The following is a 26,220-nucleotide window of genomic DNA, read 5'->3' on the forward strand; positions in this document are numbered from 1 at the left end:
ACTGCTGGCAGATCCCAAGCTGCCAATGGTGGGATGGAAGAGCACAGGGTGAAGGGTGAGCGTGGGCAGCCGAATGAGCTCCTGCTGAGGTGAGCAGCCCAAGGTGACTGGGCCACTGAGCAGCTGCGGCCAGGGAGGGAGCCTGGATCCTGTCTGTTCCAGAAGTCAGATGGGCACGCTGTGGGTCCCCCATGACCTAGATGGTGCCCTGTGCCACTGTCAGAGCTTTTCTGGGTCACACAGTAAAGGAAGCAACTGGCATTTGCAGGAGGCAGTCAGGGGACTCTGTTCATTCCCCCACCGACACAAGCTCGGATTGTTCTGGAGCTCAGCGGACAGGCCCCACTAGCTGTCATCATTTGTGAGCTGAGCCCTGAGGGAGCCAGCTCTCCATCAACAATGCTTCCAACGAGGCCATGAGGGGCTGTGGATGTGAAGCCTCACTAGCAAGGCTCCTGTGTCAGCCATGGCAGAAACCGCCTTCTGCCAGACCTACTGCTAATGATGCCTCAGAGGCTCTCCACCCAGCTGTCCCCTGCCCTAAGGGTGGGGTGGAAATGCCACTTCTGGGCCCTACCCACACACAGAGACGCTGATGTCACCAGCCTGGGGAGAGCCTGGCATCTCCCACAATGATTTAAATATGCAGCCAAGCTGGAGAACGAACGCTGGTTTCTTGTGAAACCCAAGACCCTCCCCAGATGTTTGGACAGAATTTGTCCACCGTGGTCACTTCACTTGAGTGGCTTCCAATATCTGGGGCCCAGGGGTGGGACTAAATGGCCATACAATACGAGCAGGAGGAATGTCTGGATCTAATGCACTCAGCACATCCTGTGTTTGTCTTCCCAAACTGCTTTCTGTTTTGTTTTTACTTCCTTGCTGTTTTTTCCTTCAACAAACCACACTCACATCCAATACGCACTCTCTAACCTGTTACCCTCCCTTTGTGTTCAAAGTCCAAGCTGAGTATGACCTCACTGAGTCTCAAAATATCCCTGCAAGAGAGGGAGAAGGAGCCAGGCCTTTGTTCCCTAAGGCAAGTCAGCAACATGCAGGGCGGAAGAGGTTCCACCTGATCCTGCCATGGTATCCACGTCGTGATGGAAGCCCAGGGTCCTGAACAATTTCCAATTCCCAGGGTGTTTCCCCCTATACACTCCCATGGAGTCTTATAGAAAGTCTGTGGGGATAGTATTTTCCTAACCAAAGTGACCACACCTCCTGATTTGCTCCAAACAATCCTGGGTGACACCCACTGTCCCAGAGGAAGTACTGGTAGCACCCTATCACTCTCAAAAGCAACTTGGTTTGGACAGTGAATTATGTGCTCACCTTATTTTAACCACTCTCTTGTTTTAAGAGGGGCACACTAAGGCTCACACAAGTTTTCTTGTTTGGAGTCATTTAGCTAATTGTAGGCAGAAATAAGACTTGAACTCTAATCCTCTGTCTCCAAATGTCTGGTCCATCCAGAGGTATTACGGAACATTAGAATCAGAGCTCCACTGAGCTAACCTTTCTTATTATAGATGAAGAAACTAAAAATGCAGGGAAACTATCTCTTCAAAGTCTCCATTAGAATGCTCCCTGCAAGGGCCTGAGCCTTGCGCTTAGCAGTCTCCTTGACAACATCCTATGAAAACATCCATACAGATTAGTAAATTACACATCATTGTCATCACAGTGATACTTGAAAGCTCAAAACTAGAAATTGAATTTGAGCTTTGAGATTTGAGGATGAATATGAATACTGTTTGCCCTCTACCCTGGGACATTTCCCATACCCTCTCTGAGCCCACCAGCTGTTCAAACATAAAATGCGACCGACCGAAGTTGTGTTCTCAGTTCCCTGGACCATCACTGGAGGGTAGTCGAAGTGCCCCAGATGTGCAGACAGCAACTGTCTCCAGAGGTCCCTGTGAGTTAGCTCTGTTTTGCTCATTTCTGACACCAGTGAAGCAACTCTCATACACAGGGATGCTGGGGACCAAATGAGATAAGATACAGGAACGTGCTCCTTCCATGGGAGCCCAGTGCTGCCCATGGTGGTTATCACAGGAGCAGCAGTAACAGGTAGTGACTCTGCTTTGACCTGAGAGGGTCGCTTGCCCAACAAACTCCCTGCGTGATGGTGATGTAGAATGATGGACCCAGCAGGCAGGCTGAGCCTCGGGGTGCTTTCAGTAACCCCGTCTCCATCTCCACGCTGGGTGGGGCCTGCTCCCCTAGGAGACATCCTAGAAAGCACCTCAGCCACCTGACACCACCAGCCAGGAGGCCTTTCTTTCTATGGGAATCGTAGCTCTCATAGCTCAGAGAAACCCCCAACCCCGTACATGGAAATCAGGACATTGCTTCCCTAAAATGACACAGTTCAAAGCCTGGACGACGGCATCTTTATTTCACAATCTTTCCAGCCTTTACTTGTCCCTGTAAATGGCAACACGAACCAGAAGCTCAAGAAATGGGGGAGGGAGGATCGAAACTGCTTTCCTATCTAACTTTTTTGTTCTCCCCATCAATCTGGCCTTTGAGCAGCCCCAAAGTCCAGCCTGGCTCTTGTGGATTGCTTTCCTTTAGGGAACAAAGCAAACTGCAACATGGGGCATTTTAGAATTCTTTGGGGGCACCTGAGAGCTGTGCAGTGAGCTTTTCATATAAATGGTTGAAATCTCCCAGGCTGCCAACCTGAAATTCCAAAGGTGCGGGTAGAGTTGATCGCTTTGCCTAGTAGCCCTAGTAGCGGGGCAAAGGGCTCCTTGGGCTCTAAAGAACCAATTTGTGTTTCAAATACCTCTGGAACTTGACACCTCAACGCCACCTACTCCTGGGGAATCTGAGTAAGTCCTAGAACAGCTTTCTTAAGAAGGGCAGCAGACTCATGGCTTTGTGAAAGCTCCACCTATTCACCCTCCGGGCGGCCGGCCTGGGCAATGGGGGGCAGGGCACCCCCTTCCCTTCCTGCCCCCGGGAAAGAACATCAGCTCTTGCATTCCCTGGGTCTGCAGATCCTGACCAAGGGGGATCTAGAAACCAAATGAGGGTCACTAAAGGACAGGTGTCATCTGGAAAAACAAATACAAAGACTGTAAAGCCCAGCAGGTAAAATTTAACAAACCTTTTCGATATACCGGGACGAGGAGACAGATTGCTTTGCAAACATAAAAAAGTCACAATCGATTTTCTACGTTTTTAGGTGGACAAAGAGTATTATCAAGGTGAAAGTAGACCTCCAATTTTCTGCAGAAAAAAATCTATTGAACTGGCTGGCAGGTATCATGGCCTGCGCAAAGCCATATCCTCTGGGTTCCAGGAGAGCAGGTGTCCTGTCCTTCCAGCTAGGAGGCCCCTGCAAGGGTCCAGGGACCTTCTCCGGGCTTTCTCAGTATTTCCAGGAAACTCTCCTTCCAGGGTTCTGTCCCCGTGAAAGGTCCCGGTGACGCCCCTCCCCCCGCCAGCTCCGCCCGCGCTCAGGTTTCCAAGGCCGTAGGGGCAGGACCCTGATCAAATGTTCCCCTGTCACAGGCGGGAATGGCCTGGCCCTGTCCCCTCCTGCAGGTGAGGATCCAGCCGCCTCCGGGCCCCGGGGTGACACTGGCCCCATCCCTGGCCCGGCCTTTCCTGAGCCCCCACAGGCAGGACTGTGACCCGGGTCCCAGTGGAGCCCAACACGGCTCAGCCAGTCATAAAAGAGAACACCTTCGTCCCCTTCGCTTTAATTTTAGTGGCTCTGAGTGCAAGTGAGAAAGGAGGTTAAGAAATGTTATTTTTGCTTTGCCAAAGAGGACCCTGCGGGTACAAGTCCCCTCGCCGGGCTACCTGAGGAGTCCGTGGGGACGCTGCCTTGGGACCCATCCTGCCGCCACCTCCCAGACACCTGCTGGTCGCGCCCACTCTAGGAGCGGGTGACAGCGAGCGGGGCACCACGAGGGGGCCCGGGGGGCGTTCCGGCTGTCCCTGAGGGGTGGTCTGGGTGACACCTCAGGGTCTCCGCATGGGCACTGTGGGTGGCCCGGGGCCCCCTCCTACCTTCACGAAGAGCTCGATCTCGGGGTCCCTGTCGTCCCCGTTGGCCATCGCCCTGTCGGTCATGTCGTCGCCCAGTCCCCGTCCCCGCGGGTGTTTAGTGTCGTGTTTTAAACCATCCACTCCTGGACCCTCGGGAGGGTCCACGCGGGGGCAGCGCGGGGTAAAGACGGTGACGGTGACAAGTCCTGAGCAACAAGTGCAGCCGCGGCGGAGTCACCGGATCCCAGACTGTCAGCGATCCCGCAGCCAGCCCAAAATAGCCCCGGCCGGGGGCGGGGTCAGAGGGGACCAGCTCGCCACTGCCACTGCCGGCAGGGACCAACCGCCACCTAGGCCTGGAGGGAGTGCTGAGAGGAGGAGGGCAGGCAGGAGGGATGGCTTTTCAGTTTTAAATGACACCCCCCCCACACACACACACCCAGTTCGGGGATAAACCCAGGGCTTTGACACTGAGCTACATCCTCAGGCTTTTATTTATTTATTTATTTTTAATTTTTGAGGCAGGGTCTTAGTTGCTAAGTTGCCCACAGACTGGGCTTGAACATGCACATGATCATCCTGCCTCAGCCTCCCAAGAGAGGGAGGAAGTTTCGTGCTACTGGCTCCCACCTTGGATAGCTCTTTGTGTCTCATTTAGCCTGGGCAGGGAGTGGCAGTGAGAGCCAAGGAGGCTGGAAAGGGCCAGCCACACAGGACTGGCACAGGAGACCTGGCACATGGGGGCTTTGTAATCCTCTGCTGAGCAAAGAGGGGGTAGGGCTGGGTGGTGGGAGGACAGAGGGGTGAGCCATGGGTCAGTGTCCCTCAGCAGTGGAGCAAGGGATCTTTCAATCACTGTCTTTCCCTCTCTCTCTCTCTCTCTCTCTCATTTTTTGTCATTCTTTCCTTTCTGATCTCTTTGTTTCTTCAGGGACATGTGAAACACATGCAAAACACACACAGGCACACACATGCACACGCGCGCACACACACACACACACACACACACCACAGGTTCACACTTCAGAGAGTTTCCCGACCTGGTCCCACCATGCAGTGAGCAGCAGATGAAGAAATGCCCCGCTAGCTGCACCCCAGAGTTCCCCCCCAAGGATAAGCAGCATCCCCACTGGCATCGGTGCCCACTCCTCTGCCTGTGTCTTGTGCTGTGTCTGCTGCTCCTGCCACCGCACTGGTGAGAGTCAGCCTTCTGCTGGTGGCCTGGGTGATGTGCTGTGTGTCATCTGTTTTCCCTGTGACCAGTCACCTATCTGTTCTGCCAAGGGACACGGCATGGCGTCCAGTTACGAGCCCTGTGGATATTTGTGTGATGAACGTTCTCTCTGCCAATATCCTTCCTTGGTTGGATTCATGACCCTTTTCTCTTGGAAATACACCTGGGATGGGATTGCTGGATCCCAGAGGGTGAGGGTGTTTGAGACAGAGTCTTGTTATGTAGTTCAGGTTGGCCTTGAACTCACTGTGTAGCCCAGGCTGCCTCAAACTCATGGCGATCCTCCTGCCTCAGGATCCCAAGTGCTGGGACTACAGGTGTGCCTCACCATGCCTGGACAGAGGTTGTTCTTGACACACAGCACGGCGTGGGTTTCTAAAGTGGTGATGCCAGTACACATTCCCAGCCTTGGTATCTCTTAAAAATAGTGGCTCACTTTTTGCCATCAGAATCTGGTCACCTTCTCTGTTGTCTTTGCCTTCTCTTCAGTTAACTCTGCTTGTGCCTTGCTTTGCATTATTAATAAGTACATATCTGTTCTACAGTTTTATAAAAAAAAATATTGCTTAAAAAAATGTAATAGCACTTAGGATGTGTCAGACAGACGTGCTAAGCATCTTACATGTCTCAACTTGTTTAATCTTTCAAGTAGTGTTAGTCACCTGATTTTACAAGAGGGGAAACTGAGGCATGGAATACTGAAGTGACTTGCCCCTCGTCATTCAGCTAGGAAATGGTAGTTAGGATTCAGTCATAGACAGGCTGCTGAGCCTACAGGCTCAACCACCCCACCATGTGTCTCTCCCAGACTTGGTGCATCTCACAAGTCACTTCCAGGACAGAGGCTGTCCTGGTCTCATGGAGCATACAGTCCACATCAGGCTGACATCACATGACAGGAAGACCAGGGGTGCCATGGGGATTGGGCAGATTGAGGTGCTAGAGTTTGGATCTGAAATGTCACCAGGGCACATGCGTTAAAGGCTTGGTGACCAGCCCACAGCACTATTAGAGGCATTGGCAACTGTGAAAGGGGGTCTTAGTGGGGGGAAGTTGGTCACTGGTGCTCACCCTCTGAGAGGACTAGGGACGCTGCCCGTCCTCTGTCTTTTTGAAGGCCACATGGAAAATGGGGTTCCTCCACCACAGCTCCCCCCGTGACGGCCTGTGCCACCACAGGCCAAAGCAATGGGGCCAATTGGTCATGGATGGAAACTTCCAATATCAAGAGCCAAAACAAACTTTTCCTCTTTTCATGTTGTCTTGTCTCAGATTTTTTGTCACACTGATGGCATGCCAGCTAACACAGACAGACCATGTAGAGATACTGTTCATCACAGTGAGATGGGGAAAGATAAAGGTTCCCAAATGGTCCCATGTCTAATTAGCAAAGGAGGCAAACCATCCTGAGCACCATGCATGCAGCCTGTTTCTCCACAGCTTCCACATGCAAATGGTCCCTGCTCACCGAAGAAAGTATCTCCAAGCCCACTTGCAACCTCCGGTGCACTATAGCTCAATCAAGGTGAAGTGTAATTGTTCCCTCCCTCCTTGGTTTCAGGCTTACATCACCAAAGCCCTTAGATAAACAGTCACCTCCACAGCCAGCATTCCAGGCCAATGATGACATGCTCCAGAGAAGGACCAAGATGACAGAGGGAGACGGTGCCCCCTGCGTGAAGGACAGGCTCATCCCTTCCCTGAGCTGGCCTGTGGACAGCATTTTTAATAGTGTAGTAGGAGCAAATGAAATGATAGGCACAAAAGACCATTGAGAGGTATTTAAAGTGAAAACTGCCTTAGAGGAATTTTAGGTCATTTCCTTGGCTATGGTCTAAGCAAGGTGTGGTATGACCTCCCTTTCCTTAACTTCAGAATTGGCAGAGCTCACTTTCACTAGTATATCCTCTCCACAGATCTACTACTTCTTGGAAAATAGAAAAATCCCCTTCCAATCACAATTTCTTGAAAATATCTTCATTTGGACATCCCTATGGAACTGATACTTTTGATATTGTAAACCTTCTTACTGCAAAAAAGAAAGAAGGAAAGAGAAGAAAGGAAGAGAGGGAGGAAGGAAGGGAGGAAGGGAGGGAAAGGAGGGAGGGAGGAAAGAAAAAAATATATTTTGCCCACCAACAATTTTTGCATGTATTTCTAGTTTTAATTTCATATTATGCCTTGGTTCAGGATAAAAAGACTTAATTTTGCACTATTTACTGTCAATGCATAAATGATTAAAGTCAATCCTAGCTTTGTCTGTAATTATAATTTTAGTCTGTAGGTCTACAAACTTGGTGCCAGTTCAGATAAGTCTTTACCAAGAAAGCACTGCAAAAACATGTTTGCTGCTTACTTGTACAGCAGGTATGCTAAAATTGGCACTGTACAGAGAAGGTCAGCATTGGCTCAACGAAAGGATGCCATGTGAATTTCATAAGAGCCATAGTTTTATATGATTGTTGAAACCAAGAATTATATCTGACATGGGTTTTAATATATTTAGGTTCCATAATATGACAACTGTAACATAAAGAGCAAAGTATAAAGCGATGTGAGTCGTTAGAATTTTCTTCACTGGAAATAGTAAACTGTTAACTATAAGTGTACTGAGAACTTAGATACACCTATTGTAATCCCCCAAAATAACTATGTAAGTTAAACAAAGAGATATAGTAAAAACAAAACTAATAGGGAAGTTAAAGTAGCATGATGAGAAATATTCAGACAATCTAGAAGCCAGGAAAGTGAGAGCAAGAGAAACTGCAAATTGAAAGTAAAACAGGAACCAAACTCAGTAGTACACACCTGTAGTCCTAGCACTTTGAAGGCTGTGGTGGGAATGTCATAGGTTCAAGGCCAGCCTGGGAAACATAACAAGACATTGTTTATAATAAAATAAAAAATGAAATACCTAAATCCAACCTTATAATACTTAACCCTAAATATAAATGATCTAAATGCATCAATTAAAATCTGGAGATTGTTGGATTGGATAGAACAACAACTACACAAGACCTAACTATATGCTGTTACAAAACTCAGTTCAAACACAAGGATATCAATAAGTGAAAAATAAATGGATTGGAAAAGTAACACTGCCATGCAAACATGAATCAAAAGAAAGCTAGTGGCCATGTTAATATCAGCTGAAATACACTTCAGAACAAGGAAATTATCAAGTATAAAAAGTGATACTTCCACTCACCAAAAAATAATACAACAACTTTAAATGTGTAGGCATCTAATCAGCTTCAGTATAAAGCAAAAGCTGATAGAACTGAAAAGAGAAAGAGACGGGGCTGGGGATTTAGCTCAGTGGTTCTGATGCCTGCCTTGCAAGCACAAGGTCCTGAGGTTGATCCCCGGTACCGGAATAAAAAAAGAAAGAAAGGAGAAAGAGACAAATACACAGTTATAGTTGGAGATTTTGTGTCTTCTCTAGTAGTATTTGATAGCCCAAGCAGACAAAAACATCAACAAATGCAGAGAAGACCTAAACAACACCATCAATCAACTTTACATAATTAACATTTATGGAATAGTCCACCAAATCAGCAGTAGAATATATGGTATTTTAGGTATACATGGAAAATTCACCAAAATAGACCATACTGTGGATCACAAAACAAACTTTTAAATTTAAAGTAAAATCACACAAAGTATTTTCTGACTATAGTGGAATCAATTAGATCAATTTAGAAATTAAGCAACATTCTTTAAGAAATTCATTGATCAATATGGAAGCCTCAAGTATTGTCTTAGTCACGTTCTTTCTCATAGGAACAAAATACCTGACACCCACAAATTATATGAGGAGAGGTTTATTTTGGCTCAAGTTTCAGAAGTTCCAGTCCATCAGCAGGCTTAGATACAGAAATAGCATGGCAGAAGGTTCTGGGCAGAGAAAAGCTGCTCACAGTATGGTGGACAGGAAGCAGAAAGAGCAGCAAGGGAGGAGCTGTGGTGGGGAGACATACCCTCCCAAGCCAGGCCTCTAAACAGGCCCCACCTCCTAACAGCAAGTCAGCTGGGAAGCTCCATAATCCCATCACCTTCCAAAAGCCCCACCTATGAGCCCATGAGGCTCTTGGGTTACATCTAGATATAAACCATAACAAGTATAATTTGAAAATATTTTAATTTTGAGAATATAGGGTCTCAAAAAAATTTCACCTTAAGAAACTACAAAAAGGAAACCCGTCTCTACATATGGCAAGAAAAAGAAATAAAATAATAAATACAAGAACAGAAATTAATAAAATCAAAAAATTAAAGCAATGGAGGAAAGCAATCAAATCAGAAGTTGTTTTTCATAAAAGATCAATAAAACAGATAGACATCTAGAGATTTTACCAAAGTAGAGGAGATATACGTTACCAATTTCAGGTATGAAAGATGAGCTATTGACTACAAACTTCACAAACCTAAAAAGATATTAAGGAAATACTAGAAAAAATTCTCTGAACATAAATTAGACCACATCACTCAAATAGTCAAAATCTTGAAAGACACAAACTAACAAAACTCACCCAAGAAGAAGTAGATAGCATGAATAGTCTTATATCTATTAAAGATATTAAATTCATAGTTAAAAACCTTCAAACAAACAAACAAAAACCTCCAGGCTCTAGCTGTATTCATTAATGAATTCTACCAAAGATTTAAGGAAGAATAATAATTCTATACAATCTCTTTAAGACAGGAGAAAAGAAAGAAACAAAGGACTTGTATTCAGGATTGGAAAGAATTTTCACAATTCAAAGATTTATTTAAAAAATCCAACTTAAAAAAATGGGCAAAAGATCAGAACAGACATTTTACCAAAAAACTCACTGGTAATCAGCACTTGAAAATATGCACACCATCATTCAGTAGAGATATGTAAATCAAAAGAGAGAGACTTCAATATGCCTATTAAAATCATTAAAATCTGCATGCCTAACAGTCCCACATGCTAGCAAGAATTCAGAGCAACCGCAAAACTCTCCTACATTGTTGGTAGGATTGCAAAATCATCCTGAACAACAGTTTGAATATTGTATATAAAGTCAAATGTACCCTTCCTCTAAAACTATTTACTGTGCCCTGAGCGTTCTCCTAGAGCAATGAAAGGTTATACTCTTATAAAACTGTATATGAATGTTTACAGCATTATTAGACATAATTCCCCAAACTGGAAACAAGCCAAAAGTCCTTCAATGAATAAATGAATAAACATATTGGAATACATCCATAAATGATATGCCGCTTTGCAATAGGAAGGAATGAACTGGTAAGAGGTGTAAAGCATAAAATGCACAATACTGGGTGAAAGAAGCCTGCTCAAATGCTACATCCTGTATAACTTCATATCCATGACATTCATCAGAAGGAAAAAAAAAAAGAAAATTCAAGGTGGAGAGAGGACAGCAGCTGCCAGGGCTGGGTAGGGGACGGTTTGATTGCAAAAGGTGGCAGGAAGATTTCTCAGGTGATGGAACTGCTTGTGTCCTGGTTTTGGGGTGGTTACATGCATTTTTGGATGTGTTAAAATGTTCAGAACTACATAAAAAATCATGAATTTTCTGTGTGTCAATCTTTAAGATGACCAAAATTCTTAAATAATTGCAAACACTGTAAAGCCATCACTTTATAGCTCCATATCTCTTCCATATTCTGTGCTTCCTGTCTCTAACATCAGGTCTCATTTTGCCATTTAATCTCTTTCCTACCATCCGTTGGCTGAATGATTTCATGCAAAGCATCTCCCAGCTCTGGATTTTTTCTCAGAAATTAAGGGAACAGGTCTAGAATGGCCTGGGCACGAATGACACTTGTGGACCCATAGTTCTTTGTTCTGAGGGGCTGGCCTGGGCGTGGTCCAAAGTCTAGCAGCATCCCTGGCCTCTACTCACTAGGTGCCAGGAGCAGCCCTAAGTTGTAACAAACAATTGTGACATTCCCAAGCATCCTCAGGGGTTAAAATCACCCGTGGATGAGGATTGCTCTAAAATATTTTTGAAATCACATCCAGTTCTGAAAGCATTTGATTACATTTGTCCCCAGTAAATTAGGAGTGATTAATAGTTTCCCCTCAGCCTCTGAAGAATATTTGCATTTTTGAAGTACTACCCATTTGGCAAAAGAGTTTGTCTTCAGCTCTTTATATCATAGGGTTACAGGGTTTGAATGTTATTTCTTTCCTCCTCGTTCTCTCCGTATTTCTCTACTTTTCTTCATTTTGGGGTTAATATTTACATGATCACACATTGCTGGAGTTATTTTGTTAAAAACTAACTGGAAGGGACTGGGGATTTAGCTCAGTGGTTCCACCACCTGCCTCCCAAGCGCAAGGTTTTGAGTTCGATCCCTGGTACCAAAAAAACCCCCTCAAAACGAACTGGATATTGTTAAGTTTAAATGAAATGAATATAATTTCAAACAATTCCTACAAGTGTGGGTTACACCAGAGAGATTACAGTAAAAATAGAGACTTTGAGCTTCTTAGACCTCCTCATATGGTTGTGTTTACTTTTAAATTTGTATGATATATTTGTTCAAAGTCAGATTGTTTTGGCAAACAAACAAAAGTTCCAAAAACCACTTTGCATACCAACAGCAGCCCTTGGGTTCAGGGCACCTCGTCTAGGACAACCCAAACTGGTCCCGCTTGCCTCCCAGAAGAGCAGCCCACCAGAAAACAGTGGGCTCTGACTAGGGCCTAGCTGGAGTATGGACTTCGCGAAAACATCTACAGATACTTCCGAAAGCTCAGTGTCATCCACTTTTACAGAAGCGTGCTAGGTACTTGATTGAGCCAATGTGGGACTGGCAATGTTGACTGTTTCTGAGCTACAGGGATTGTGATTTCACATGACCTCCCCGGTCATGGTCAGTAAGCACTGAGTCAGCTAAGAGCCCACCCGTCAGCTGCAGTGGTCCTACTAAGTGCCTGGCATAGGCAGTGGAAGGAAGGTGATGCTGTCATTTGGACAGCATCTTCTAAAGGACTGGGTGCTATAGACTTGGTCCGCAGCCCTTGGCACCACTGGGAAGCGGCAGAAGTTTTAGGAGCTGCGACCTGGTGTAAGAAAGTTAGGTCATTGCGGGTAACCTCAAAGGAAAGGGACTGAGGGACTTGGTCATTCTCTCTCTCTCTCTCTCTCTCTCTCTCTCTCATTTTTTTAAGACAGGGTATGTAGTTCAGGCTGGTTTTGAGCTCACTATGTAGCCCAGGCTGACCTCAAACTCACGGTTCTCATGGACTAAAAGATTATTTCACCTTTTTTTTTGGTATCAGGGATTGAACTCAGGACCTTGTGCTTGTAAGGCAGGTGCAGTGCCACTGAGCTAAATCCCCAGCCCTGTTTCACCTTGCAGTCTTTTATTCATCTCTTCTATTTGAGGCTCTGTCCTCACATCAGTGGAGTGGGTATTACACAGTTTTTATAGATTCTAATTTGAACTAAAATTTAGCAAAAGGTTATGACATAATAATAGTAATAATAGTTAACATTTACTAAGAGTCCACTGGAAGCTCTGAATCCCTTACTTCATCGCTATAATAACCAGATGAGGCAGTGTTATTAGTCCCATTTCACAAATGAGGAAGCAAAGCCTTAAAGAGACTAAGTAATTTGCCCAAGCACAATTATAAACAGCCTTGGCGCTCTGCTCTCCATCGTTAAGGCCCGTGCTATTAACCATGTGCCTTCCCGTGCGTGTGGACAGGGATGTTCCTGGCAGATGTGTGCATGCTGTGGACACCTAGAGGCTGCCTGTGGAATTGGTGGGATCAGTGAATGGCTGGCCTGGGAAAAGGAATGGCCAGGCTTAGAGAGTCTAGAATTCTGCTTCAGGAAGAGAGAACTAGGGTTAAACTGAAGACAAGATACATGGTGACCAAGTGATAGCACACAAAAATTTAAAAATATCCAGTCCTAGAAAAGGAAAACCATGAGTGCCAAAGGCAGGAGAAGAGAGATCTGAGGTCATGTTCTCTTATGTCACCATGCATTTTGGGCAGGAGTGTTTGCTCCACTGATTGTCCTCCCTCAATGGCCAAGCTCTTACTTTAGCACTGGCAAGATGACATAAAAATATAATGATTATACAAATATATACTAAAATATCTTGGAAGGGGTCCAAGATAAATATATGTAACACAATTTTCTAAAAATCCACACAGCTGTTGACTAGTATTACTCTGGTCTGCGCATGTGGTTCTCCTTGGGCTGAGTGTCCCATTATGCCAAATGGCCTGAGCTGGGCTTCAATAATTTAAACAAGGGTGTGGTAGTGACTTGCACAGAAACGCAGGAAGTGGGCAAATGCTCTGACCAAACCAAGATCTGCAAGGATAAGTCAACTAAGGGGTCTGCAGATTTCCCTTGGGGACTTGCACCTTCTCCATTCACAGCCCACTGGGTCCTGGGGGCTTCAGCAGTGGGCAGCAGGCTTATTTTGGTTAATCCTGAGACATTCATCAGAAATGTGCTCGAGACCATTTTCCTTCCTGCTAGACTTATGGAGAATCTAGGAGTTGACTTCGGAGCTGTTGCTCCATCCTGCCACCTTAAGACAGGACCTGACCATGAGCAAAGAGAACAGACAGAAAGCAAAGACCAAGCTAGGGAGAGAGGAAGCCTGAGTTCTGGTGCACTGTGTGAGTGATGAGATCTACTGGTGCCCAAAATTGACACCACGAGGGTTTCCTGTCCTGATGATCAGAATCCCTTTTGGGCTCGGACTATCATGAGCTGGGTTTTCTGATGTCTTCAACTGGAGATTTACATCCTTATCAGTTAGAATCTTCACAGAGTAAAGAGGGCTCTGGGTATGAGTCGGTCTATGATTAACAAAACAAAATAAAACGCTCTGGGCTTTGTCAGATGAGCATGTGTCAATCACACAGTGATGCACTTTTTTAAAAGCTGATGCATGCTGGTCAGTAAAAAGTATTATTTTTAAAGCTGCAGTTTCTTGTAAAAATACTGCATGGCATTTGCAGGCTCTTGAGTTATGATACAAAATACAAATTAAAATGTGCTCAGAAATTGCCAAAATTCCAGAAAAAGGCTATCTGCCCAAAGTTACGGTGATTATCAATAGCCAAAGAATAAAATAATAAAACTCATGAAATAATGTCTCCATGAATTGGTTGTTTTTCAACTACCTTACAGTATAATAAGACAACCACTGGACCAAGATCCACAAGCTCTCATTTTGAGACTTTCTAGCCCTCTAATTTGGTCATCCAACCTCTCTGAGCTTTGGTTTCTTTCTCTGTGAAATGGGTTAATAGTACCTTCCCTGAAGATCGTGTAAAGTTTAAGTAATATTTATGAGTTACACCCAACACTGGTAATGACCCATGAAGGGGTTCACAGGCAGCCTCTCACTTTTCCACATGAATGAGGTGGCTGCTGCTGTAACCCCACTTTTCAGATTATAAGGTCAATATAGTACATAGATCAGTCTGTAAGCTAGAAGGCTCTGGGACTGGGATTTGATGCAGGCCAGTTGGATCCCAAGTCTCTGCTCTTTGTGCTCCCCATAAGGGAACACTGGTTCATCCTGCTTTTTTTTACCAATGTGTTTAGATGACTAGAACAGTATAGTGAATACTGTCTTGCAACCAGTAGAGGCCTAGTGCAGAATAGAAGGCTGAACATCAGCTGCTGGATCATTTGAAAGAGAAATACTCCCAGATGGAGCTGGGGTGCTGAGTGCCCTGCACCTCCTTTCATTGCTTCCTTGCCATGCACAAGGTCTGAGAGGTAAGTAAGAAACTGTTTCCTGAAAGGCATAAAATGTTATTGAGAAAATAGCAAAGGCCTTCTTGGACATAGAGTCATCAGTCTAACCCCAAATTTTTTAACATTACTTTTTCTATAATCTGTCCTGAAGGTGTGGAGAAATACTGTAAAATTCCTCCCCTGGCATTGCAGGAATGTCTTTTACTTAAGCCCATTTCTATATGTATATATATGTATATGTATATACACACACACACACACACACACACACACACACACACACACACACATACATACACATACATTTCTCTCCAATTTAGGATCTCAGAGAATTGGATAACGCCTTTCTATGTGTCATTCCTGGTGACAGTGAAGCAGATGCAGAGGAAATTTATTTCTGTAGCATTGCAATGTGTGGTTCTCCTTAATCCATACAGAGGGAGGTAGCTTTGATTCCGTTTTTTCCTGCGCTTTACCCAACTGTATAATTTTTTATGATATGCCAGAAAGATTATTCCCACCCTTGATCACTTTAGCTTCTTCTAGGGAGAAGGCAGGAAAAGCCCTCAAATATCTGAATTTCTAAATTCAACAAATATTTGCCAGGAGGCTGTTCTGTGCCTGGCCCTGTGCTCCATGCTGGAGGTAAATTTATGAAAGACCCAGGCCCTGCTGGCAAGGAGCTCACAGTCCCCAAAATGCACATGGGGTGCTCCCAGCTCTCACCCCACTTCTAGCTGAGCAGATGCAATGCACCATTAGAAGAATCCAGAAAGGAAGCTCACAGTGTTGACAGTAGCTGCTCCTCGCTGAAGCTCTCAGGAGTGGAAGACCAGACAGCACTGGGCACACACCAGGCGCCTCACACAACCAGTCCTGTGCCATTCTCTCTTTACCATTTTCACATTCATTTGTCTACAACTACCTATTATGTGTCACCTCTCTTCGGAACACTGGGTAACCCTGGGAATGAAACAGTTGTGGACAGCTATGTCTGGTGGGTCTTCCAGTCTGTTGTGGGAAACAAGACAAGACATAGACAAAGAAAGAGATGTATACATGTAAATAGTGACAAAAAGCTAAGAAGAGACCCAGGGAAAGAACACAATGAGGGGCCCTCCTTTGCAGGGCGGTCCAGGGGGAAGTCTCTCTGAGAAGATGACATGAAAGCCCAGACTGGAAAGATGAACAGGAGCCATCATTTGAAGACTGAAGGGAACAGCATGTGCAAGGGACCTGGGGGAGGATAAAACATTTAAGCTTGAGGAACTGAAGGCCTGCCTTGAATTCTCCCCCTGAATCCTGATGGGTCTTCATCGTGAGGCCACATCTTCACCTTCTCCTATGTTACTGTGTCACACATCTTTGGGGAAACTCGGTGGTGGTATAAAGGTGGTGGTGGTGGCAGTGGCAGCAGATCTCATTGATGGTGCTGGTGGGAAACCAGTGGCTCTGGTCTCAATGGTGATGATGATGGTGGAGGTTGCATAGATTAAGTGACAGTGACAATGAAGAGGGCAGCATGGAGGTGGGTGATGGTAAAACTGTCAGTTTTGGTTTTCTTGGTGAAAGAGATGGTGATGGTAAGAGCAGTAGTGATAGCATTGTTGTGGGTAGAAAAGCTAAAATGATAAATTTGAGCCATAAATGACAGAAATGGCATGCTAACAATTCAATGCTACCTGTCACACAATCTCTTATTTAGTCTTTCTAGAAAGCAATCCAGCAACACACAGCAAAAGACATAATATGCTCTACATTTTGACACAGAAATTAAACTCTTGGGAATATCCATCAGGAAAACACCTCCCGAATTAAAAATGGTCTAGAAAGAGTATAGCAGTATTATTTATAACTGGGACCAATCCAGGAGCCTCAACAATAGGGAAATGACTAAGCAAATTAAAATACATCAGAATAATGGAATAATGTCATGTAGCAGTTCCAAGTGACACATGAGAAAAATGAGTCATAAAAACGTGGGTTAAAACAAAAAAATTCTAGATGTCCCCATGTTGTGCATTTTTGTGTTTTACCAAAAAACAGAAGGGAGCTGGGGATTTAGCTCAGTTGTGCCGCTGCCTGCCCCACAAGCGCAAGGTGCCGAGTTCGATCGCCAGAACCAAAAAAAGAAAGAAAGAGAAGAAAGAAAGAAAAGAAAGAAAGAAAGAAAGAAAGAAAGAAAGAAAGAAAGAAAGAAAGAAAGAAAGAAAGAAAGAAAGAGAGAGAGAGAAAAAAACCAGAAGGGGATACAAACCCATGTGCATCTGTAAGGTTTAAAGAAAGTTTCATATAAGTTAGGCATTTTTCTTTGGTAAATACTTGTGCAGTGAACCCATGAATTTGTGCAGCAGGCATCACGGTTGAACTTCAGGCCACACCAGTCCAGCTAACTGGACCCTACCTGACTGGCATCGACATGGGCCACCTCCCACCCTTTCTCAGGAGTCCACTTATGACGTGTCCCTTGGTCAACACCCTCATTTTGTCCTTGCGATGGTTAGAAAGAACTTTCAAATGCAAAAAAAATTTTATCATTCAAAATAAAAAAACCAGAGGTTATAAAAAAAACCCTGGAGTATCCATTTCAGTGTATTCCTAATAATTTGCTTATGAGTTGGGTTTGTGGTTGTGTAGGAAAGGTGCACAGGTATTGGTAAGTTTCCTGTTTTGGAGAAGTTGGTTATTTCTCCAGGCCTCATTCCTTCAGCTGTGGGATGGGAGGTGCAGGAGTAAATAACACGTTGGGTTGTTGTGAGGATTAAATGAGGTGCCCATCTGGCGCATGCACAGCCTCTGGCACATAGTGAGCTAATGTCTATTCTTATTTGCATTGGCTGGTATCCCTTGCATTGGCTGCTTTCTTATGTCTCCTCTTCCAGAAAGCACCATGAGCTCTCAGCCACAAGCCAAGGCCCCGTGTTCCTGGTTTTGCTGTCTATGTCATGGGAGGTAGACCAGGTGACCGGGGCTTTCTGTGACTGCTGCCTGGGAGAGAATGTGCTGTCTTTTATTGGAGTTTGTCTCGTGTCAGGAAGAAGAATAATAAGCTCAAACATATAAACAAAAATGGGCTTCCAAAAACACTTGTGTAAAAATTAAAATGTTGATTAAATAAAATACTAAAATTTACCTTGCTTAATTCTGACACGTGTTCCTAACTACCTCGATGAAAACATTAAGAAGGCTGTATTTCTGCATTGAATGTTAAGTGTATCTTTGAAATAATGACTGCTCTATCCAGCAGGACTTAGTTTTTTTTCTCATAATTTCTTACATGACTTAGGTTTCTGTACCTGTATATTTTATAGGCTGTTGTTGGTCTTAGTGAGGTTTTTCTTATATTTTTTAAAAATTTCTGAGAAAGAGTTTGTTCGCATTTCATCAGGGTAGATGCAACACCTCATAGCTTCCTCCAGAGCAGCAGGTGCATCGCCAGGACTCAGCCAGGCGGCCAACTCTGGTCCTCTGGGTACAGGCTCCTCTGGGGCCCCTAGAGGGCGCTGTCCTCCAGCTTGTTATGGCTTCTGCCTGTAGTCCTCTTGGTGGAAAAATAGAAAGAAAAAAAAAAGGAGGGAAGAAGCTCTATCACAGTCGAGACAGACTGCATGTCCCCGAGCCCAGGGGGATAGTAGGATATTGAATCTCAGCTCCTAATTGTCAGGTCAGGATGCAGAGACCCAGAGAGATGGGGCCCCTGATCAGGGTCACTCTGTGCATGTGACTAACACAGACAAAGCTGGGCTCCAGACCTCAGACCCCCAGACCCCTCCACTCCACATCTGCCTCTCTCAGCACAGAAAACACCTTTGCCACCCAGCAGGAAGGCCAGAGCCACACTGTGCACCTGTTCTCTTTGTTTCCAAGGAGCAAGGCAGCTGCCTGAGGGGCAGAAGTACATTTTAGAGTAATTCATGGGGATTTTTATCTCATGACTTTCCTAGCTCACCCACAAATCACAGTTAATGTCTTTGTCCCACTGGCACCGACAACATGGGTTGCTGTTATTCGATGCAATGGTGATGATTACGGTGTGCATTTACTAAGCACCTTCTCTGTCGAAGGTACTTGCTAGGTACTTGAATACATCAGTTCATTTATTCCTTGCTATAGCTTTATGAGCTGAGCAGTTTTTCAAATTCCCATTTTACAGGTGAGAAAAGTGGGGATTAGAAGTTTTAAGAAGAAGCCAGCCCAGAATCGCACACCCGGTGCATAAGAAATTAGATTGTAAAAGCAGATGAATGAGCCAGGTGTGGTGATGCATGCCTGTAATCTCAGCACTCTGAGAGACTGAGGCAGGAGGATCACAAATGTGAGCCCATTCTGGGCAAGTTAGCAACTCAGCTAAATTCCTATGGATGCCTGTCTCCAACCAACCACAAAACCCCCAGCAAGTTAATGTCTTTACTTGCTATCTACCATGTTCTTAAACACCTGCAATGTATAGGAAGTGGGTAGGGCTGGACTTCAGGTAGAGAAAGGTTTGGGATGACAAGAGTGTCACACTTCAACTAATTTTGGCACTTTTGTGCTGCCAAGTCAGATACTAACAGAAACTCCTAATGTGCCAGGTGCGCAGGCGCTGCCAGAACAAGGTCTGAACTGTTCTGGCAAGAAGGAGAAAGAAACACCCCTCACTGGCACTGCACTCCCTGAGGACAGGCCCACACTGGCCTGCGTCTCTGTTTCCCTATGTGGAAAATGAGGGGAAGGGTGGCAGCCCAGCAAGTGATGGCAGAGAAGTTCTGATACAGGACTTGCCAAGGCCACTGTGGCTTAAAGGAAGGGCAGCCTGGCCTTTGGTTCGCCAGTGTATGGGGTACGGGCTTGGCATCTGTGCTGGCTGCTGAGGTGGCCCGAGATTGTGCTCCTGTTGGAGCTGGGAAGAGACTTCCATGGCCACAGCGCTGGAGCACGCCAGTGCTCAGAGTCTGCACCAAGGAAGAGCTTGGCAGTCACCTGGACTGCTCCTCATCTGCCAGACTGACGTTTTGACAGGAAAAGTCAAAGTCTTTTTGATTCATAAAAAAGCAAACACCTTTATAAAACAACTACCTGGAACCAGTCAGGCTTTGATGTGACTACACTTAGCCAATTCTTTTCTAAGGGCACTGACCCAGGAGGGTGTACGAGGAGGGGTGGACAGGGAAGAGCGAAGCAGGAAGCAGGTCAGAGTCTATGGCCATGGAGGGCACATTTTACCTGCATTGTCACTGTGTTTGAGACCAAGCCTGTCCAGAAATGTGTGTGTCAGAAAATTTTACACCGTGGATGTGAATTCTTTTGCTTTTGGTTTTGTTAAGAACTTTCAGGGGAAGGTGAAAGGAAAATGGAGACTCCATGATCTTTGCTTCCCCCTGGACAGCAGACCCCACTAGCTGTGCAGCAAGGCAGGTTTTTTTGCCAGGGAGCCCAGATAGGGAGGTTTGGGGGACTTTGATTAAATACTTACTGCTTCTCTCACACAGTTTGTTTCTTGAATGCCATAGAGTCATTGAACATATAAAAATGAACATCCAGCAGTTCCTAGGATTATACCACAGTTAATAAAAGCTGTAATCTATTTTTCCTCCCATGGGTGCCAAAAAAAGTGAAAGATTGGCAGCTTGAATCAAAAAATGTATCTTGAAAAATCGTTGGGCAATGAAAATCAGATTCAAAAAGACTTCACTCTTGGGTACCTGGCTTCCCAGGACCCTGCTGGCCCCGGCACACTCTGCGTAAATAAATCATCCAAGTTTGCTGACCTGCAGCCGTGAGCAGGCCACACCCCCTCCCTGGGAGTAAAATGCCCTCTTGCATTTTTTATGCCAACCCAGAGAGTCCGTGTCAAGTTTCCACCCAGGTTGCCAGAGGGATCAACTGCCTCTCTTTAATAGGCAGTTCCAAGAGGTCAGAAAATAGACAAATTTGAAAGCAATTAAAATTATTATTTTTAAAAAAAAATCTGAGGCTGGGAATTTAGCTCAGTGGTGCTGCGCCTGCCTCATGAGGGCAAGGTCCTGAGTTCAATCCCCGGTACGGAGAAAAAAAAAATCTCTATTTCAACTTACTTCATCTCACATTTTCAGAAAAGATTGGCTTCTAGAATTTCACCATCTGGCCCACTCGACTGACGTTTACTTATTTAATACAATAACACCCAAGTTCTTAGGAGTTTCCTGCTCTGTCCCTTCCTTCCGCTGGCAGATGTGGGGACCACCTGCCTGGGGTGGGGGTGCGGGGACAGAGTGTGACTTCACAGAGCACACACTCACCCAGAGCCCTGGCCTGTTGCTCCATGACCCTGGGGACTGGACCACTGGCCTCCTGGGCACTGAAGTGGTCTCTCAGGATTGTTTTTGGAAGTTTATTCCCTGCTTTTGGTCTGTGGTTCCCTGTTTATCAAACAAGGCACCTGAATCGAGAGCACCGAGCCAGTCAAAAATGTATTAATCATTATTAAAATTCAAGATTTTTTTCTTTAAAAAATGATACAGTTTTAAAATACAGTAAACGATTATGAATTATATCTAGTGTTAAAAATAAAGATAGAGACAAAGAAGAAGAAAATGATAAGCCCATCTGAGGTCCCTATGGCAATACCGCCCCCTTAGCAGTGTGATGTGTTCTCTACCTGTGTGGGTTTTACACAAGGTGTTTTTTTTTATACCTTATAAAATTCAGGTTGATACTGTATTGCCAGTTGGATTCCACCATGACACTACTGTCTCATCTCTTATTTTTTTCCCTCCTGCAGAGCAGTAGTCATGGAAGTTCTAACTTCCTGATCAGTCTAGTCATTGCTCTTGCCTTTCTGGGATTAGACATTTTCCTAACTTCACGGAAGCCCATGTGGTTCATTCAGCATGGTCCCTTAAAAGACCTCATTGTTCCCCCAGACCTGCTTTAACTTGCAGTTGGGAACATACCCATGCTGCTTTTGACAAAGGCCATTGGAAGCAGAGTCCACTTAGAGCGCTGTAGCATTCTTGTGTTAGTAGGAGTGATTTCCTTGAGTAGAAGCGTGAGACAGGAGGTGGGTGCTCCTAACGGGTGCACACAGGGCCACGGGGTGTTGTCTCCTGTCCTTACTAACTATGTGCCTGGAGAAAGGGTGGAGGCCAAGTTCAGCTTTCATTCATTCCTTTGTTCGATTATCCTGCCTTTGCAGTGTAGGAAGAAGTTTAGAACTCTCTGACCTAACCCAAGGGGGACTTGTGACACTTACAACTCAAAGTCCCAGATCTCTCACATGCACTGGTCCCTTCCAAGGCCCGGAAAGGGACCTACCATTGTGTTCACGTGATCATTGGCTTTGGTAAAATTTGCAAACATAAGCTGTTCGAGGTGCAATTGGTTAAGACACAGTGAATTAGGCTTCTGTTATGCTTCCTCTAGCATCAGGTGGTGTTGGAGTGGCCAGGGGCATTTTGGGGACATCACTGAATGGGAAGGTAAGTGGGGGATGTAGTTCAGTTTCAGCGAGATGTACTTGTGTGGTTCTAAGTCATTTCTGGTAATAGCTATGTTACTGTTGACTGTCCTGGTGAAAGACTGGCTTCCAGAAACATATTGACACCCATTGTGCTGACTTAGCCCAAGTCATGACCCAAGGGTGAGAGGTCACAGGTCATATGGAAATATAATGTATCATATGGCACTAGCACTACAAGTACTCAGGTATGAAAGAAGTATGCACTATGGAAGAGGATCAAGGTCTAGCTAGAACCTAGTCTGTGGGAATTGTAAACTTAAATAGTTACAAAAATGCAACTAAGTAACTATAAATATTTGCATTTTGCATCCCAACTAATATTTTGGTTGACACTAAAACTGGATTTTGATGGCTCCTGCTAATGAGGGAAATATATTTACTTTCTCTTTTCCCATAAATAAGGATATTACAAAATCATCAAATGGAGATACAATCAAAGTATGTGCTGTCTGAAAAATGAAAGACAATAAAACTATCATGGGTAAATACTGGACACTTAATAGAATATTAATTTACTTTTCTAGATTTTGGCATCTATGTGATAGCTTTGTAAAGTTTATAGTTTGATTTCTTTTTCTAAAAACTTGTTTTGGATCTAATTTTATCTTTATAATCTGCACACATTTGTGAAGCACAAGCTCTGGCCCCACAAATCTTGGGTCTGCCCTTGCGGCCCACCACACCTGGTCTGGAAACACATCCACCTTCCTGGCTTCACACTTCTGCCTGTCCCAGCCCCACATACAGCTCCTGGCCCTGTTCCTCCCAGCCTCTCTGCCTGCAGTAAAGGGCTCTGTGATCCAAGCCTCACCTGGACTGCTGTCTGCTTCGTCCCACCCAGTGGTCACCCCCAACCTCTGCCAAACCCTTGCCCTGTTCCTCTGGCCCTGCTCCTGACCCCAGGCTGGGTCAGAGCTCAGCCCCTTCCTGGCTGTCACTGAGGACTGTACAGAGCTGTGCAACCAATGAGAAGCTGGGAATTGGCTCAGGTCACTTAGCTCTGGGGGAAGAGTTGGCCCAGACCCTGGAGTGCCAGGTCAGCCAGTGGTTCCATGGTGGCTTCACCTCAGAACAGGGAAAGGACCTCTGCATGGTGGGACGTGATGCGAAAGTTCAGGCTAAATCTAATTTGAGAATTCAAATTTGAGAATTTGAAAACCAGAGTCCTTAGAGGCCAGGGAGGCAAACAAAGGAGGTTGCTGTTCTAAAGAACTTTCCTAAAGGGGTCTTGCATGAATTTCCCCTGCAATTCCTCAGATAAGGTAGATTGGGAAAGATAAGAGATTGATTCCAGGAATGCTCTTTTGCTTTGCAAAGGAAGGTTGGGAAGGACTGCTTAGGACTGCTCTGTGGGGAAAACAGGGAGAAATCCTAGACTAGTTCATTTACCACCATCCTTTCCTCATGCATGGATGGATGGATGGATGGATGGATGGATGAATGGATGAGTAGATGGGTATGGTAGTTGGGTGGGTGGGTGGATGGATGGATGGATAAGTGGGTGGATGGATGGGTGGGTGGATGGATGGATGGATGAATGGATGAGTAGATGGGTATGGTAGTTGGGTGGGTGGGTGGATGGATGCATAGGGTAGATGGGTAATGGAAGATGGATGGTTTTCATGCTGTAAATGTTTTAACCTATGTCCAAGCATAACATCTCCTAGGGAGTTGTGATAGCATCAAGGACAAGCAATAAAGAAACAAACCTTACAAATGCTCACAACTATCCCTGTGGTAAGTCTTAGCCATGCTTCAACAACAACTTAATCCTCACTTCCTTCCCTGTTCCTCTTTCCTTCCTTATTCCCTTCCTTTCTCCCTTCTCCTCTTTTTTGATTCTACCAGGCAGGGGAAGTGGGTCATACAAGAGACAGTGAGGGGACCCAACCACTGAATTTCTTTCAGAGAGAGGAGTTTAAATGCACTCACATAGATAGCACTTGGAATTACACACGGAGAAAACAAGGGCTTTGGGGACCCACAGATCTAGACAGGAGTCCCTGTTTCACTACAGCCTTCAGATCCCGGCCAGATCCCGGCTGTAGCAATAGGCAGAACATATTTCAACAAATGACAGAATATTGTGTCGCATAAACCATCTCAGGTACAAAAAACAGATTTCATACAGAATAAAATCTTCACTTCTTTGTCATTAGCTTTGACAGGCTGTGCAAGTGGCCTCAGGCCGAAAGCCGAGGCTGTATCAATGTTACCCTTACTGTTTTCCTGAATGGAAAAGGCTGAGTTGAAGAAAATCCAAGGCTTCTTGACTGAGTTCTCTGCTCCTTGGTAGGCTAATGTGCCATGTGAATCTTCAAGAGGAAGAAAGTAGTTTCTCAAATTTCTATGGTCATAGGACCCATTGTTTCACTGTTTGGTGTTTTGAGATAGGATCCACTCTGTGTTCCAGGCTGGCCTCAAGCTCACTGTGTAGCCCAGAATGACCTCGACCACTCCATTCTCCTGCCTCAGCCTCCCTCCCAAGTGCTGGGACTCTAAGTGTGCATCACTACAGCCAATTCGAGGATCCATTTGTATGTGTGCATGTGGGAGGTGACTCCAGGGATCTGTGCTATGCAGGATGAACTCAGAAATACTCAGAAGTCCGCCATGGCTGCTGTCCACACTGTAAACCATCATAGGTCCAACGTTGCCAGACACCCACTGACCCCTCGCCATGTCCTCCGGGTCCTTGGGACCACACCCATGTGCAAGCCAGCAGAGTTAATCTGCTTGCCCATGGTGACCATCCCTGCAGCATGGGCAGTGCCCTGAGCCCTGGCACACCCAACCTCCATCACAGCCATGACCTGTGCTCTGTTGGGTTAAATTGAATTTCTAACATAAAAAAAGGCAGCTTTATGAAAGATCTTTTTAAATGGAAATCAAAACAATAAATATACCATTTGTCCAAACAAAATGAACACAGCCTCCTGAGATGCTCGGCTGTGTCATTTCAGGGCTCCTGATGGGAGGCTGAGCCCAACAACTGCCAGACTGAGTCATCTGTGCTAGGGCAGCGTCAGATGCAAACCAAGCTGATGCTCTAGAGGCCTTAGAAATTAAAGCACTAATAGCCACCTGCTTCCCAAGTGCAGGGATAATTACATCAAAGCTAAATAAAATTTGCTGCCCAGGAAATGGGTGTTTTCTTCCTTTCGCTGCTTTGCCACAAGAGGACCTTGTGCTCTGTGGCATGGCGGAGTGGGGAGCAGACGCTTCTGGCAGGGTGCTCTCCATGGGCCCCTTTCTTCTTAGTTTTAAGCATAAGAAACTGCCCTCAGGCTGGCGCATAGCTCCGTGGTACAGCACTTGCCTGAAGTGCTCCAGGCCTGGTGTCCATCCCCGTACCACAAAAAAAAAAAAAAAAAACCAAGACACCCGCTCTTGACATTCGTAACAGATTCTTCAGCTTGTGTATGTGGACTGAATTGTATATCCCAAAGTATTCTAAAGATAAGTAAGAAATGAAAGTAACAGCTCCAAAAAGGTGTGTGTGTGTGTGTGTGTGTGTGTGTGTGTTCTCCTCCCTAAGGAATCTTTGAGGTGAAGGGACAGAAATTCGGAAAGTGGAAAATACCAACCACAAAAACACCATTCTGTGTTGCCATCCACAACTGCCCCTCTCTGAATGCTGGACACCCCACTGAGGCCAGGCTGTGGTGACCATCTCCTCCCTCCCTGTGTTTGCTCCGATCCTCCAGCATTGTGAGCTCCTTGCGGGGAGCCCCCAGCGGGGCTCCATCTGCACC

General features: G+C 45.3%; 1 protein-coding gene, 1 long non-coding RNA gene and 1 other non-coding gene across 4 annotated transcripts in view; 2 read left to right on the top strand and 1 right to left on the bottom strand.

Annotated features, from left to right (window-relative positions):
* Positions 1-7,017, top strand: part of LOC110349592 (uncharacterized) — a 32,642-nt gene extending 25,625 nt beyond the window's left edge. The window contains exon 3 of the long non-coding RNA XR_002395624.2: positions 6,807-7,017. This is a non-coding gene — a long non-coding RNA (uncharacterized LOC110349592). The remainder of the gene's footprint in view (positions 1-6,806) is intronic.
* The window catches only part of Clic5 (CLIC family member 5), a 98,524-nt gene that overhangs the window by 58,911 nt on the left and 13,393 nt on the right, over positions 1-26,220 (bottom strand). Inside the window, exon 1 of one of the 2 annotated variants that reach the window (XM_004846431.4) lies at positions 4,033-4,328. The exons of the other annotated variant lie outside the window; for it this stretch is intronic. Within the exon in view, the coding sequence (XP_004846488.1) occupies positions 4,033-4,095 (63 nt within the window). The 5' untranslated portion in view covers positions 4,096-4,328. Of the gene's footprint in view, positions 1-4,032; positions 4,329-26,220 lie in introns of those variants that run through there. 2 annotated transcript variants of the gene reach the window in all.
* Positions 7,594-7,700, top strand: LOC147825540 (U6 spliceosomal RNA). Its single transcript, XR_015440628.1, has one exon. It is a non-coding gene; the product is annotated as a U6 spliceosomal RNA (small nuclear RNA).

This window comes from Heterocephalus glaber, unplaced genomic scaffold (assembly GCF_053883595.1).
Source record: "Heterocephalus glaber isolate CG9 unplaced genomic scaffold, H.glaber_assembly_v1.0 deba00001497, whole genome shotgun sequence".
Lineage (NCBI taxonomy): Eukaryota > Metazoa > Chordata > Mammalia > Rodentia > Bathyergidae > Heterocephalus > Heterocephalus glaber.